This window comes from Cyrtonyx montezumae, unplaced genomic scaffold (genome assembly GCF_038088225.1).
Source record: "Cyrtonyx montezumae isolate F1298 unplaced genomic scaffold, pur_monq_1.0 scaffold_20, whole genome shotgun sequence".
Classification (NCBI taxonomy): Eukaryota; Metazoa; Chordata; class Aves; order Galliformes; family Odontophoridae; genus Cyrtonyx; species Cyrtonyx montezumae.
The window spans coordinates 9,336,375-9,351,249 of record NW_027071937.1 but is presented as its reverse complement, the minus strand read 5'-3'; the positions used below and the strand labels follow the sequence as shown (position 1 = coordinate 9,351,249).

Below are 14,875 nucleotides of genomic sequence, written 5' to 3'. Positions count from 1 at the left end.
ATGCTCAAAGCTAGGTTTTTTTTCAGCATAGCTGCTGTGAAATTAGGTATGATCAGTCTCCAAGGGGAATAAAAGATTTCCTGTTATTCCTGAAGATAATTCTATTCATCCTTCTGGCAGTAAAACAGAACTAGAAGAAAGTTATGGCTGAGCATAATCACCAGTTGAGGTTTCCTGTTCTTCACACTCAGAATAACTAGCAAGTAAGCTTTTCTGTGCAAGAAAGAACTGAAAAAATAATTCTACCAAAAAAATAATTAGAACTTTCCAAAAACCTGATCTAGAAAGATTTGTGTTTCTAAAAGAAAACAGTAACTATCTTTGAAGTCACGAATTTAAGAATCGCACTCAAATATACTCAAATAATATGCTTTTGTTGGGATTTTCAAACACTCATGTTCAAAGACTCACTGAACAAAAGAGTCAGCTTCAAGTAACTACTGGCGGACCTGTAATCAAATATGAAATAGTCTCCTTTCTGTATTCACAAAACCAGCAAGGATGGAATGCCACGATCAGTTGGGAATTAGACTTTACTGAAGAACAGGGCATAAAAATGCTTTTTCAATTTTTTATACTGCTATACAAGATCAGGATGCTTTACATAGTCAAAGTAATGAACTTCCCTTCGAGAAAAACCGAACCTGTGTTTATTTACTTAAAACAAACAAACAAACAAAAAAGATAAAGAAAGCATGAACAGTACTGTATCTTGCCCTTGAAAACACTCTCAAGGATATCAAGATGTCATTGTGATGTCAGACATGCCGCAAAAACTCAAACCTACAGGGTAAAACACATCAAATTCTGGTTTTGCTGAACTACTGCCAGTCACTCAAATGCAAATACAGGAGTAATAGCACACACTTAGAAGATATGATTCAACACTTAGAACCTTCTCAAGCAGAGAACCCTTTGGCTAGGGTAGTCTGGGAGCAGAGGCTGCCCAACCCCTCGTAGCTACAGGCAGACTGGAGATAGCACAGCAGATCTATGAGCAACTACTAAAATCCCTTCTTCTCCTGCCAAGGCCAAAAAAACAAAAAACAAAAAAACCTGAATACAATAATTCTCTTAAATTCTCCAAATTAGACCCTATTAACCCATTGCTTTCAAAGGTCAGAAAAGCTCTGGGAGAAAGATTCACTGTCATTCTGTACTCAGCTATTACAAAAATAGAGGTTGAACACAGTCTACTCATGTACACGAGAAGACCATGCTAAGCCGAACCATTCACAGTGTGCAGCTGCTGCAATGAAGTGGAATTCACATTGAAATGCATCCAAAAAAAGACACACATCTTAACAGAGAACTAGAGAGCTGGGAAGGTGAATTTATTTGAAAGACATGACCCACCTCTTTGTAATCGCCCCTGTGATAAAGATGACTGACGTGTCCAAGCAAATAGTTCCGGTCTGCTGTATGGAGCTGGTAAATGCTAATCAGAGGGTCAAGAAGATTAGCTGGGCACTGGTCTAGTATTCTGAATACACGGGCCTGCAGCTTCTTCAGCTTCATGCCAGACTGTTAAAAAAAAAAATCAGATACAGATTTAGTAAAGATGGCTACAGTTCAATGGCACTTGAAAATTCAGCTTGTTTAAACAGGGGAAGAAGCCAATTCTTTGGGAAGGGATTCTCCAATTTCCCCATGGAGTCTGCAAACAGAAATCAGAACAATATGATACACAGTTTTTTCAGAGCATCCAATTTAAAAACATTAAATGTTTGCAGGATAATTCTGGAAAAGGCATACGGCCTTGAGCAAAAGTAAAGCATGAAACTGGAAAAATGTTCTCTTTTACTAACACAGCTATTCAGAAATTCTCCCCTCCAGTTCCCAGCAGAAAATCTTTGAATGCCTCTCAAGGGAGATCTCACCGATCAGGCATAAGAATTCGATCTTCATTCCCAGGCTTGCTCCTGGGTGCAAGAAGGGCAGGAAAAGCAGAAGCACTGCAGCAAGATGCACAGACACAAGTATTAACCTTTGTGGTCTTATAGGACTGTTCTCTTATGAACAGGATTTTCAATGCCAGTAGCACTTCTGTGCATACTGCAGTACTGAAATGGCAATACTCATAGAGAACCTCAGTAGAGCTAACAGTCTAAAGAGAGACATTTGGAAAAATGGAAAATGGAGCAGTGTAGATACGAAAGAATTTTACAGTTCAAAGGTAGAAGCACAGAAAACAGGGAAAAATCTTGGGAGGTCAGAATACATGATGGCATAAGGAATGGTAAACATTAGGGCATATAATCTGATGACCCAACATTACAAAGTTAATCATTCATCTGAAAAGCCATACTGTTACCATTTTCTGCACTGACAATGATAAAAGCTCCCCACCAGATGGTAGGAGTTAAGCAATCATACAGTAACTGGCTTCTATTTGCAGAACTGGAAGAATATGCAGAGTAGATTACTGCAATTGGGTTTATCCTGACAGCAGTGATGTGAGTTCCAGTGGGAATGCCTCCAGCCAGCAAAGGCTGTAAGATCCAAGCTTGATCAGAACGGTTTGATCTGGAAAGATGGAAATCCCAACTTGGAAGGGGAAACAGAGCTCTCACATCATAGCTTCTACTGTTACACCATTTGCAGACCACAGCATCACCAGATCACAACATCTCAGAAGGAATTCTACACCTTGTCACACCATGTCTGTATGTGGCCACACAGACATGAGACTGTGGAACGAAGTGAAACTGGGGCCATCTGAGGGACATTAAAATCAATTGCCCTCTCCTTTACCCAAGCTCTCTTACTCTCTCCTTTTCTAACCTGTTGAACAGCAGGATGCTCTTTCATCCAAAGCTGCAGCTCACTGCTGATGTAATACCCGAGGGAATGCCCCTTCCCCTTCCAATCACCACTGCTCTCCAGCATGTCCAGGAGTCCTGCCAATGGGTCCTCCAGTCCTGCAAAGCCCCGCCTGATTTCTTCCTTGAGCTGCTGAGATACAAAAACACATTGTCATGTACAAAAAGATTAGTGAATCCTCCCTTCCCCCAGCTGAACACAAAGCTTTATTTTTTTTTTTTATTTAATCTATTCAGAGAGGTAACTGTTGCTATTCAGCCACCATCCTCGCCTCCAGTGACTTTTCATGTCATTACAGATTCCTTCATGGCTCACTGCACCTCAAACCCAATGGGAAAAGCAGCAATTGTCCACACTAATTATCCCGTAAAGACAGAGAAGTTGTTCTGTAGGGAAGACAAAGGGGCTTGGGATTTGGGGGAGGGGGAGAAAAGAAATGAGCAGGAGAAAGGGGCATTTTTAGGAAAATGGCGATAGGGAAGGTAGATAATTGGGCTCAAAAACCTACTCACCTTCTGATAAACTGACAAGCAATGAAGCACATAAGCTCCTCCTCCAATACCACAAATTTTGTACTTGACCTTATACCGACATGAGTCACAATGGCATAACTCAGCTCCTCAATATGTGGGAGCACTGAAATGGTTTGGATTTTACATACGGGAATGAAAAAAAAGATCCAAGTTCACACCCTGTCATACTACACCATCCAAGAAACTGAAATCTGTCCTCCCGTGCTCCAAGCCTACCTGAGCAAGGTACCTGCTGCAGGCTGCCTGCTGGCACTCACACTGCAGCACAACTAAAGGCTGTAGGAAGGGGCCTGGAACATGGGAAAACGCTGCACCATAAATCTTAGGGATCCCAGGGTGATGTGCTTAGAGATGTGAAGGAATTGGACACTCACTTTGTGAATGTTAATAGGCTACTTACTACCCATCTGGTAGAAGTGATAAATTAGCAGTACTGAGCAATTTCTTTATAATGTTTACATTAGAAGTAGTTTCCAAGGAGCTCAGAGGGTTGGCAGGGTGAAGAAGTGGCATCCTTCAGTACCCACACAGGACCTTTCACTGCATGGTACACGTACTGGCGTGGAGCAACGCAAAAGCAGAGACAGAAAACAAGAAATCACTAACAGCAGCTGCTCTCTTTCTTCTCTGACTAAAAAGCAATATCCAAAAGATGCTCATTCCTGCCTGCAGTCAGCGATTGTAATTTACTGTATATGATGGCCCCAGTCATAGCTTCCAATGGAAACAACATAAAGTTTGAAGAATGGTATGAAAAACCAAAGAAAATCTACAGAAAATTTGCCAGTGAATTTGTTCTTTTCTATTCATCAACAATATTTACTGGAAGACAGTTATTTTCCATAGTGTCTTTCATGTTGGGAAAAACCACAAAACCTTTCATTTACGACAGAAACTGTTTCCTTCTCACTAGATTATCAAATGCAGCAAGAAAAAGACGATGACTAACAAAGATGTGACTTTAGATAACCGTTTTCTCCCTGTAAGTATTTTTCCCTGTGGTCAGAATTTGCAATGTTAAACATAGGGCTCCAACTTCACTGCAAGATTCAGCAGAAGGAGCAGGCAAACTCTTATCCAACCACAAATATCCAACACAACAGCCAAAGGAAAACAAAGCGACTGGCCAACTAAATTGTACTGTTTATAGATGGCCTCTCTTTTTCTTTTCTCCCCAAAGCCTCGCTTCAGCACATTTAGACCGAACTGGAGCTTTCACCACACCACTCAGCTCCTCCTTCAGCTGGAACCAGAGCCTGGCCTTTGGCAGGACTGTCGCCAGCAGACACCATGTCCTGTGAGAGCACAAGCCTGCTTTCACACGCAGAGCATCTCCAAACACCTACACAACTGGCAAGAGTGCTAACAACACGGCTAGGCTGTCTTATACTCCTATTGGCTCCACTTTCAAAAAAGGGCAAAGCCTATCCCAAAACCTCCAGGCAATGTGAAGACTTCAACTATGGTATGCGTTGTCTGAGGTGAAAAGACCAAAAAAAAAAAAAAGCATGAGACACCTAAATCAGAGGGAAAAGAGTGCTGTGCTGCCTGGCTCCTCTCTCTGCCAGAGAAGGATTCCTCTCAAACATGTAATTGCCATTTCCATTTCAATTGATTCCCATGGCAGGGAATGCTCCTTGGGGGATTTCTGCAGCCTGACAGATCATGGGAATTGGAAAACCTTGCTGGTGCTCCAACTGCACAGTCCTTCGTTCATTTTTGGTCCTTTATTTCTCAGCTCAGAGCAGTTTGCTGATGTATCTTTGTTACTGCAAAACTGTCTTTCTTATGCAGGAAATGATCATGTTCTATAACCACGTCCTAGAACTGATGTCATGACAGGAACAGGTACACTCCTTCTGTTGATCTTCACTGATTTGAGACTGATGGGCATCATCTAATAGAGAAAACTGACTAACATAGCAGTTAATAGACAGTATTGACTTACACCCACACAGAGCAAAAGGCAAAGTAGCTCCCTGCCATTTAAATGTCAATGCAGCAAGCTGTGTTCTGCTTAAGCCAACTTCCCTCATTTATTTTAACTGGAATGTTGGACACTGGTGTGCTTAGGCCATGAGCAGTGGCACCATGTGCTGAGCTGAACACAGAGGGCAGGGCAGCAGGTGCCCCTGAAAAAAGTGCCTTGTTGAGGCTGGTCATGTTATGAGAACTTACTGGGGCACTGCAGTGGCAGCGTGATGGGCATGTGCCAGAAACCACTGGGGACATCATCCTGTGCTGCAAACTTTTGAGGCAGCTGCTGAGCCTGGCCCCAGCAACCCTGCTCCTCACCTTTCCAGAACAACCTCGCCCTTATTGCAGTGTCCAAGCTCGGAGCTGTGGTTGTGCCCATACCTGCAGCCAGCAGTGCACTGAAGGATGGGCACTAGGAGGCCAGACCTGCCCAGCCATGAAGTGCAGTGTGAACACTCTGCACAGTCATGCACCTTATTGGAGAGACTGGTCCAGAGGAAAGCAAGCAGAGCTGCCAGCATGGCTCATGGGGATCCTCCTGGATCCTGCTTTTCCATCCTCAGCAGAAAAGCTGAGGTGTTCTCTGTTCAAGGACATGTAAATGATTTGTCTTTTTCAGAGTATTTTTCTCCACAATCCACACATATCCCGGAGTACACAGTACAAGAGACTTTGATGATGATTCCTTCCCGCTGTTGTTCTGTGGGATTAGCTGCCCTCAAAACCTAATAAACAATATTTTTTTTTCCTGCAACTCCAACAAAACTTGATAGAAAGCTCAAAGCTTCACAGTTGCTGAGCTACAGTGGTGACGGGCTGTTTGGAAAGGCAACTCTCATTATGGGTTTCCAGTGGTTCAATTACTCAGGTTGGAAACCACAGAATGTCGGGAAGGGACCAGACAAGAACAGTGACACTCCTGTTCCTGGGATGGAGAGTGTACCCCAGTGTGCTGAGCCACGGCCGCCACTTCATAAGGGCACATTCCACAGCTCTGTGGTGAGCTGCTGGTTTTGGGGTCCTTCAGAAAGAACATTTCAGCTAGGAACCTGTCTGAGCAGCACAGTGTTAGACATGGGAAACTAATCATGAGGGCATAATCTACTGTTTTTGTTAGCTTTTAAGCTCCCAAATTTAGATGAATTATATTTTATTCCCTCTGAGAAATCTCCACATGGAGCCCATAGGGTGCTGTATAAAAATATAGCACTAATTTTAGAGAAGCAGTGTAAATTGCATTCACCACTCTAAAAGGCAAAACCAAATCAAACAAAACAAAAGGGTAAAAATATCTCAAACACAAAGGATTTGATATCATTCCACTTGGCAAAAAGCACTTTTCTACTGACTTCAACCCTCATTTTTTCAGCTTCTTGAAATATTCTTTACACTCCTCCCAAGATGCTCAATGTAATGGAAAAAAAAGTGTTTAAAAGAAAATAAAAGCGACTTTGAGGGTTTTTTTTTTCCTGCTTGTAACTCAGCCCTGTAAACTTCAGCTCTTTCACAGGAGCCCCTTTGCTGCTCCACATCACACTGAGATACCTTTTCTTTTCACTTCTCGCTGCAAATCTGCACGCTTACTGCCTGTGTGCTGGGACTGAAAGCAGTCATGAAGAATTGCAGGGCTGACCCACGCGTTCTGCGCCTGGACACGCTCTGCATGCAGCTACCGTCGGCATCAAGGAGGGGAGGCCACTACACAGCCTTACCTTCTTCATCTCTTTCTTTGCCCACAGAAGCTGGAGGGTTTTCAGCAGTAGGAGCGGGTCTTGGCCTGGATTGGGGGGAAGAAAGGGAGAGAGGGAGAGAGAGAGAAGGGGGTGAAAAACAAAACAAAACAGATTTATTGGCTCTGTGCAGGCAGCCTGGACACACTGGTGCATTGTTTCACTGAAGCAAAATCAGCTACTCTGTGCCACTGTGTTTGAAACCACCAACCTTCCAACTGCCAGTCAGGATTAAAGTGCTAAAACCCCTTGCTCTGGGACCCTAACAAAATAACAGGCATCATCCATGCATGGCTTTAACTCAACACCCACGCGGGCTCGCAGGCTGAAAGGCCGTATCGGTGCATTTACAACTAAATCATGCTGCTATGCACTAAACACAACCACAGCAGTGCCCCCCAGGCACCCTGTTTTTAATATTAATTCTTCGAGAAGAGTTAGGCAGCCTGGAAAAAAGTTATTGACACACTCAGACCTTAAGGAAATGGCTCTGAAGCGCTCATCTCACCCACCCAAAGGGTGCCCGGCTGCTCTGGGATATGGCTGAGAGGTGTGGGAGGAGGGAGAGCTGTTATGGTCCCGTGGTTGCAGCCGAGCCTACAGAAAAAGGGTGACCCAAAACCTCCAAAGAAGGGTATTTGGAATGATTCTCTTCCTTTTCCCTTAGCTATTCACAAACTTGCATCCAGCTGTTATGCAGTACCTATTATTGCCAATCACACAGAAATCATTAATCACGCCATCATTTCGCAATCAAATGTTTAGGAGCATTTAGTTTTTAAAGCAGTAACGTTTTTAATGTCTGGTTCTATTTAATTTGTAGACCTTCACTTAGAAAACTTTGATTCAAAATACTTTGAATTGAAATCTCCTGGGAGGAACTTTTCAAACACAAAGAATGAATTTAAAAATCTGAGATCTCGCAAAACGCTCCTCGTCCATTCACTGCACCTCCTCTTCTGCTTCCAGAAAGCTGAAAGAAAAATGTTCAGCCGAAAAGGAAATGTCCTTTTCAATCACCCTCTGCCTTCCACGGCCCCATATAAGTGGTCTCCGGGTGCTCAGCTTGCTGTCCTAGCTCACTTCGTATTCCAGGTTGCAAGGAGCCAGCCCAGCCGTGAGAAGCTCGGCCTCACCCAGCCCAGCTCCCAGGCACTGTGCTTCGAGGCCTCTGGAGCAGTGAGCTGATTGCTGCTTGTGCTGAGTGCGATGGCTTTCCCACTGTCCGCCAACCTCTGGGCTGTAGCAGCTTAAAACACCACATTTACAATTCATAAGATAATATTTTCTCTCATCTCTACTCTGAAATCTAGAGCTCTCCAAACAGCTTTAAGCTACTGCCTCTCCTCTGGAAAAAGAGAAGTCTCTATAACAAACAGGGCAAGTTCTGGATCCCCATTCCCCATAGGATTAGCAGCTAACAGTCAAGCTCAGCCCACGTGTGTGTGCTCTCCTCCCAGCCCAGCTCCCACAGAAACGTACACACACGTGGAAAAAAATGAGACTGCAGTGCAGTGCGTAACCAAATACACTGTAAAGCTGAACTCCAATGAATGCAGCGAACAAGCTGGAATGGCACAGGAAATGAGAGCACTTAGGAAAGCAGTTTCACTTCAGGTACAGCCAATAATTCAACTGGTTAAAAAACTTTCTAAGCCTCAATCAACAAAACATGCCCTGATCTTATGTGATTTTTTCCTACCTTACCTCCCTGGCACTGAAATCAGATCTCCCCCTTATTTCAATACATGGATGCATGAAAACCATCTGCATCTTACCTTACCAGGCAAAACCTTGGGAGTACCCAGGGGTAAAACATAGCCAGATAAACACAACAAAATACCCACCAGACAGACACCTCCAGAGCCAATCATGAATGGGATTACGGAGCAACACTCTTGTTTTGCCTGGTTCCACTGGGAAAAAAGCAGAGCAGCTCATGTTGGACCTTGGGCTGCTGCCCATATCTACATAGCAGCTAGGAACGAAGATGTAGATGGAAAAGTCCATGTCATTCAGGTTTTGACAGGAACAATGGAGAAGGAACAGCACTAAGGATACCAGGCACGATCCTGCTCACCCACATCTGAGGAGGAAGCAGCAAAGCAGCAGGAAACTAAAGCCAGGATACCTGAGGAGAAAGGACAAGGACCTTGCAAGGGGTTTTTAGGGCTTCCAGAGCAAATCTGGAGAGAAATGATTGCTCAATGCAAAAAGGAGAGAGGAAGAAACAGAAGGGGAGAAAGAACAAAGCGAAGTGCCTGAGAACCACATGGCCATAAGTGAACCACAGCACATCTGGGCTCAACTCAGAGCACAACAGGAAAAATCTGGAGCAAGTAGGAGCAAGCAGCAGCAATTACTAGGATAAAGTTTGATAAACATATTGAAACAATTATAGAACAGTATCAGCAAAAACAAAGGCAGATCCTGGAGGCCAGAAAAACACCTTTACGCAGTATGTGTCAAGAACATCCAGAATCCTCCCTTTTAAAGAAAAGCAGAGACTCTCACATACTGGAAAGACCCCCAGCTATTAGCAGGGGGGTCACTTGATGAGCAGAACAAGAAAACTGCATTAAAAACTCCTCAGAGTGGAGAGTAGTGGGAGCTCTCTGCTCCTGGCCATGAGCCACCAGCTCTGGCCAGGCCCCACCCAACTCCTGGGCTGGAGACGCTGGGATGTGCTCCACACAGCCGATCCCATTCAGTTCCTAAATCAAGCTTGAAGCCAAAGCCCACGGTGTGATAGCAATCTTTCCTGCTCCAAGAAACTGAGCTGTAGACCACCACGTGCCCAGCAAAGCTTCCCCACAGCGAGCTTACAGCACCTCACTGGAGGCAGCAGAGGACACATCTGCACCCACTCCACCAACATGCAGGTGACCCCAATTCCTTCATTGGATGGTTTCTCCAAGTACGACCTTATTATAAAGCTTCGACAGGAACGTATTACCTTTCAGTATTTTTCACAAAAAGAAATTTCCTGTGCCATGAAGCTGGTACCAAAACTGGAGAAGATGGTAAATCTGATCTTTTCCAGCTCTCAACAGCTGCGGTTACATTTCAAAACCATATAAACCACAAGGCTTATATTTGTGAGTTAGGAAAAGGTCTTTGAGGAAAGCCATAAACTACTTTCTGTTCATTCTCTCTTTGTCCTTTCTGCACAGATGGCTCAAAACCTGCTGTGATCACAGCAGAAGCAGTGCCTGCAGGCTGCTGAGGTAAAGCAGTGGTTTTGCTATTGCGTCCTTGCAAAATTGTGCCACATTATTCACTGATTCTGCTGATACGCCCTGGCAAGAGAACCCCCTTTCTGACTGAGGCTGCTTGTGTGTGTCGAATAGGGAAAGTGAGACATCAAACCCCAGAGGACAAATTTACCAATGAAAAATCTCTCAGCACTTTTTGTGTCAAAAGCCATTGAATGCCCTGCAGCCTGAGACCTGGAAGAATTACAGTCAACTAATTAAAAGAGAAGGAATGCACTAAGAAGAAAAAAGAAGAGGAAAAGAAAAAGAAAAGGGGATAATGTGACTGAAACGCAAGATCGCATCACAGTCAACTACAGCCAGAATTCCTGGACAGAACGGGTCAGATGATGAGAAAACTTATAAATACAGCTTACACCCCTGCCTCACAAGGATTTTACTACATTTAATGGAATATACAACAAAACATACAAAATACATAGTCCCCCCCACTAAGAGTTGGTGAATTTTTATTACTATGTGCTGTGAGTCCTTCCAACACAGTCCTGAAATCTGTCCTTAGTAAAACCTCAACCTGAACAACCGTTTAAGATACCCTTTGGGAAGGAACAAAAAAGCTTCCAAACCCTTCCATGTCAACAGAAGTATTGTTTTGTGCTGCAGAACTTAAACATCAAGATCTGCAGGTGATCTGTGAGCGGGGATGGTGGGGAACAGCCCAGGTCTGCAGCCAGCAGCCTCATCCCAGCAGCACCATAGCTACGCCAGTGCCTGAGAAGTGCCTGGAGCTCACATCGAGTGTACACAACATCTGTAGAAGAGAAGGCCGACATGGAATGGGAATATTCCTTTAATGAAGCACACAACGACTAATGTTCAACCTGTAAGAACCAGTTGACGTGGCCGATAAGAAATCAAAGTATTGTTTTCCGTAGGAAATCACAGATTTTCACACCTACATTTTTATCCCTGCTTTTAATCAATGCACACAACATAAACCTTCCAATCCAGTTTACATATTTTTGAGCTTGAGGAAATGATTCCAGATATCATTCTACTGCAAAATGGCATTTAAAATATACCAAAACTATTTTAGAATATACCACAACAATGGTGGATAGTAGCTGATGGGGTGTGGGAGTGCTCTTCTCTTTCTGCTTTGGAGGAGGCTTTTTCAATGATTTGTTCTTACCTGGATTTATCACAGGATGTTGGACAGGGAGAGATACTTAACGTGCTGCATAACCAGCAGCAGGGGCAATGACAGGATACAGCTGGAATGCATGGCCACCAGTCAGAGCAGGTAAGGTCACTTACAGAAAAGAGAAAAGGAGAAAGGAGAAAAGGGAAAGGAGGAAAGGAGCAAAGGGCAAAGTGAAATTGGAAAGGGGAAAGGGGAAAAGGGACAAGGGACAAGGGAAAAGGAAAGAAGGAAAGGGAGAAAGGGGAAAGGGGAAAAAAGGCAAAAAAGGAAAGGGAGAAAGGAGAATGAAGAAAAGGAAAAGGGGAAAGGGAAAAAGGGAAGAGGAAAGGGGAAAGGATAGGGAAGGAGAAAGAGATGGGGAAGGGGAAGGGAAAAAGAAAAATATGAAATGAAAAAAGACAGTATCATATTACTGCAACACTGCCTGGTCTGAGCACAGCATCCCTGCTGTGCCTTCAAGAGATGCTCCATCCTCTGTCAGCAATGTGACAGAGAGATAAGGCCTCCAACACACCTAGGAATGAAATGGAGACATATCCCCAAAACAGTGAGAAATACACACAGCAAGAGCCCTGTCTGCCCAAAGAGCCCCAAGGAAGCATGTTCCCCAGGGATGGAAACTTTGGGCTGCTTCCTGCTTTTTACTGCTCCTTTCAGGGGAATTACCATACTCCTGCCCCTGGAACTCGTGCACAGCCTGGTGCTGGGGAAGCAGCCTGGCTCCATGCCGTCGGAGCACCGGGCAGTGAGCGGCTCTGCCACCAGCAGCACCTGGCCCTGTGCAGATGGACTCAACCTCAGCAGGTGCCCCATCCCAAGCAGTGGGTTTGCCAGCGTTGCTGATCCATCCCCCTTGCACCAACTTATTTTCCATCTCTCATTGAGAACACGTGTTCTAAATGACTTCTAATGGCACAGACGTAATTTGCCTATATTTTTTCCAAGTTGTGCCAAGGACTGTATCTCCTGCATCATCTGCAACTAAGGGAAACCTCTGCTTCCACTGTAGTCACACTGGTATAAGAGCACAGCCAAGTCAAGTTCCATTTCTTACAAATGCAAGGCCTGTTGGTGATAGGTGGATGGTTGGACTGGATGATCCTGGAGGACTTTTCCAATATGATTCTATGATCTTATTTGTCTTTCCAACCTTAATGATTCTCTGATTCCATGTGCAAACAGCCATGTGTTGGGATCAAGCATGAGATGAGGAATAGGGTAGGGTCCAGGGAGTGTATGAGCTCTGAAACAGTGAGCAATGAAGGTTGTAGGGTGTTTCTTGATGTGTTGCAGTGTGTTTGTTCCTGGGAGCTGGATATGGGGTTTGATGACACCATGATGTTTGTGGGAGGGCTGTAGCATAGTGTCAGGATGGTGGTGGCAGACATGCAGGGTAAGGTGCTTTGCTGTGTGTCTGAGCCTGCTGCAGGTGGCTTAAATGTTTGGGGACATGGTTCAGTGGGAATGGTGGTGATGGGATGACGGTTAGACTTGATGATCTTAAAGGTCTTTTCCAACCTTCATGGTTCTATGATTTTTTACTGTTCTCATTCAGTTCAGTTTTTGGATATAAAAGTCACAAAGGGTTTTGCTCAATAGACACCATACTGTATGAAAGAAGTTATAAGTGCAGGTGGGAAGAGGGAAACAGAGCTGTTGTTATCCCCAGTATGAACTCTCACAAAGAATGATAAACCCAGCAACCCAGCTAGCAACCAAGACTGGCAGTGCTCTGAAGCCAAGCTAGCACAGCTGGTCCCAAAGCAGGGCAGTGCTTACCACACAGGGGCTGTGTTTGCCCTCTTCCTGCTGTCCCGAAGCAGCAGCAAGGCCAGGGACCACCCCCCAGCTGAAGCTGCCCCGTACTGCCCTGCCTGGGCCAGGAGCCTCCACCACCAGGGAAGCATGGAAAGCCCCAGCAGCACTGTCCACACATCTCCCACTCAGATCTGCAAGCCTCCCTTTGTTCAGAGGGCTGACAGTGCCTGGTACCAGGGCGAGCTTCCCACGTGCCCTTCTCCCCTCTGCACATTACTTTGTAATGTACCTTTGCACTGTCTTGGGGGCAGGGAAGCTTTGCAGAAGATCACCCTCTCTTATTCCAGATGCACCTGCAGCAAAGGGTTCAAAGGCTCGGCAGGACTGTCTCGGGGCAGAGGCTGCAGCTTAGCAGAAACAGCTATTTCCAGGAACGAGAGCAGATCCCTTCCAAGAACACTGTGACTAAGGGATAACCGCGCGGTGATTCATCCGAATCCCACTGGCTGCCATCTCTGAACTCCCACTCAGAGTGAAAACTCCTGAGAGCCCTTCACTCACAGGGAAAGGCCGACTGTACCCGCGCCTGCAGACGGGCAGAGCAGCACTGCCAGAATCCTGATCAATTTAAATGTTAATTATATCCCACCGCTGAATTCTCCAGTGCAAAATTTACAAGAGGATCAGATGTCACAAAACTATTTCATTTCAGAAGCAATAAATTGCTCCGCTTTAGCACAATTTCCAGAGCTTCCAGACTCACTCAGCACGCCCAGCCACCATTCCTTAAATGCTTCTCCTGCAAAAGACAAATATGCTTTTAAAATGTCTGACTGTGTTGGTTTAGCTGAATTCAAACAATGAGGCGATGAAGCAACAACACAGGAGGGTCTTTCCAAACAAGGTACGCTTGGCTCACTCCAGTCTCAAGCTCAGTCTCCAGCTCCAGCTTTCCAACCAGCAGGGCTTTGAATGCACCGCACAGAAGGCTTCAGACCTCAGAAGGGAAGCAACCACACACAGCTCCTGCAGTCCTAACAACTGTGCAACCCACACACCTCCCCTGTAATTTTAGCACTAAAGATTAAGCCCCTTGGTAGATCTCCGGGCCTAGCTCAACAAAGGAGAAGCATTCATTACACGACCCTCCAGTTCTTCATGCACACATTTGGATTCACTTTCTGCAGCCTGAGGTACCTGTATCAGACAGGAGGGGAAAAAAGAAAGGAGAAACAAACAAACAAAAAAAAAACACTACAAAAAACCACCAAAATTGAGCACACTTCTCACTGGTAGCATCCTGATGATGAACACTGGTTCATTTTCAGTAGCCAGTCATTGAAAAGGAACGGTTCTTCATCTCTGTTAGCTGACAGCCAGGACTGCTGCTGCCGTGTTTCTTCCAGCCCTGCTGTCCCCAGGCACAGCCCCTGCCACGGCTCCACAGACACAGCACTGCAGGCACCACCCAATGCATCCCTGTGTGCACTGAGCAACACCTGCAACTGTAAAATCAGTCTACGCTTTGGTGCATAGGCCAGACTGAAAAGCCAGGTCAATTCCCCAGTAGGTTTTCTCCTCATGCCACAAGAGCAGGGGAAAGTTTCATTCTAATTCAGAGGAGACAGTTTGTGC

The 14,875-nt window shown here is 45.0% G+C and overlaps 1 protein-coding gene across 6 annotated transcripts in view; it reads right to left on the bottom strand.

Annotated features, from left to right (window-relative positions):
* EXD3 (exonuclease 3'-5' domain containing 3) overlaps positions 1-7,105 on the bottom strand; it is a 161,671-nt gene extending 154,566 nt beyond the window's left edge. For 5 of the 6 annotated variants that reach the window (XM_065737731.1, XM_065737732.1, XM_065737734.1 and 2 more), the window contains exons 1-3: positions 7,046-7,105; positions 2,785-2,955; positions 1,357-1,524 (exon numbers count right to left, since the gene is read on the bottom strand). In XM_065737731.1, coding sequence (XP_065593803.1) covers positions 1,357-1,524; positions 2,785-2,955; positions 7,046-7,054 — 348 coding nt within the window. In that variant the 5' untranslated portion in view covers positions 7,055-7,105. The remainder of the gene's footprint in view (positions 1-1,356; positions 1,525-2,784; positions 2,956-7,045) is intronic. The other variant, XM_065737729.1, reaches the window with a different exon arrangement.
* Positions 7,106-14,875: the final 7,770 nt, after the last annotated feature.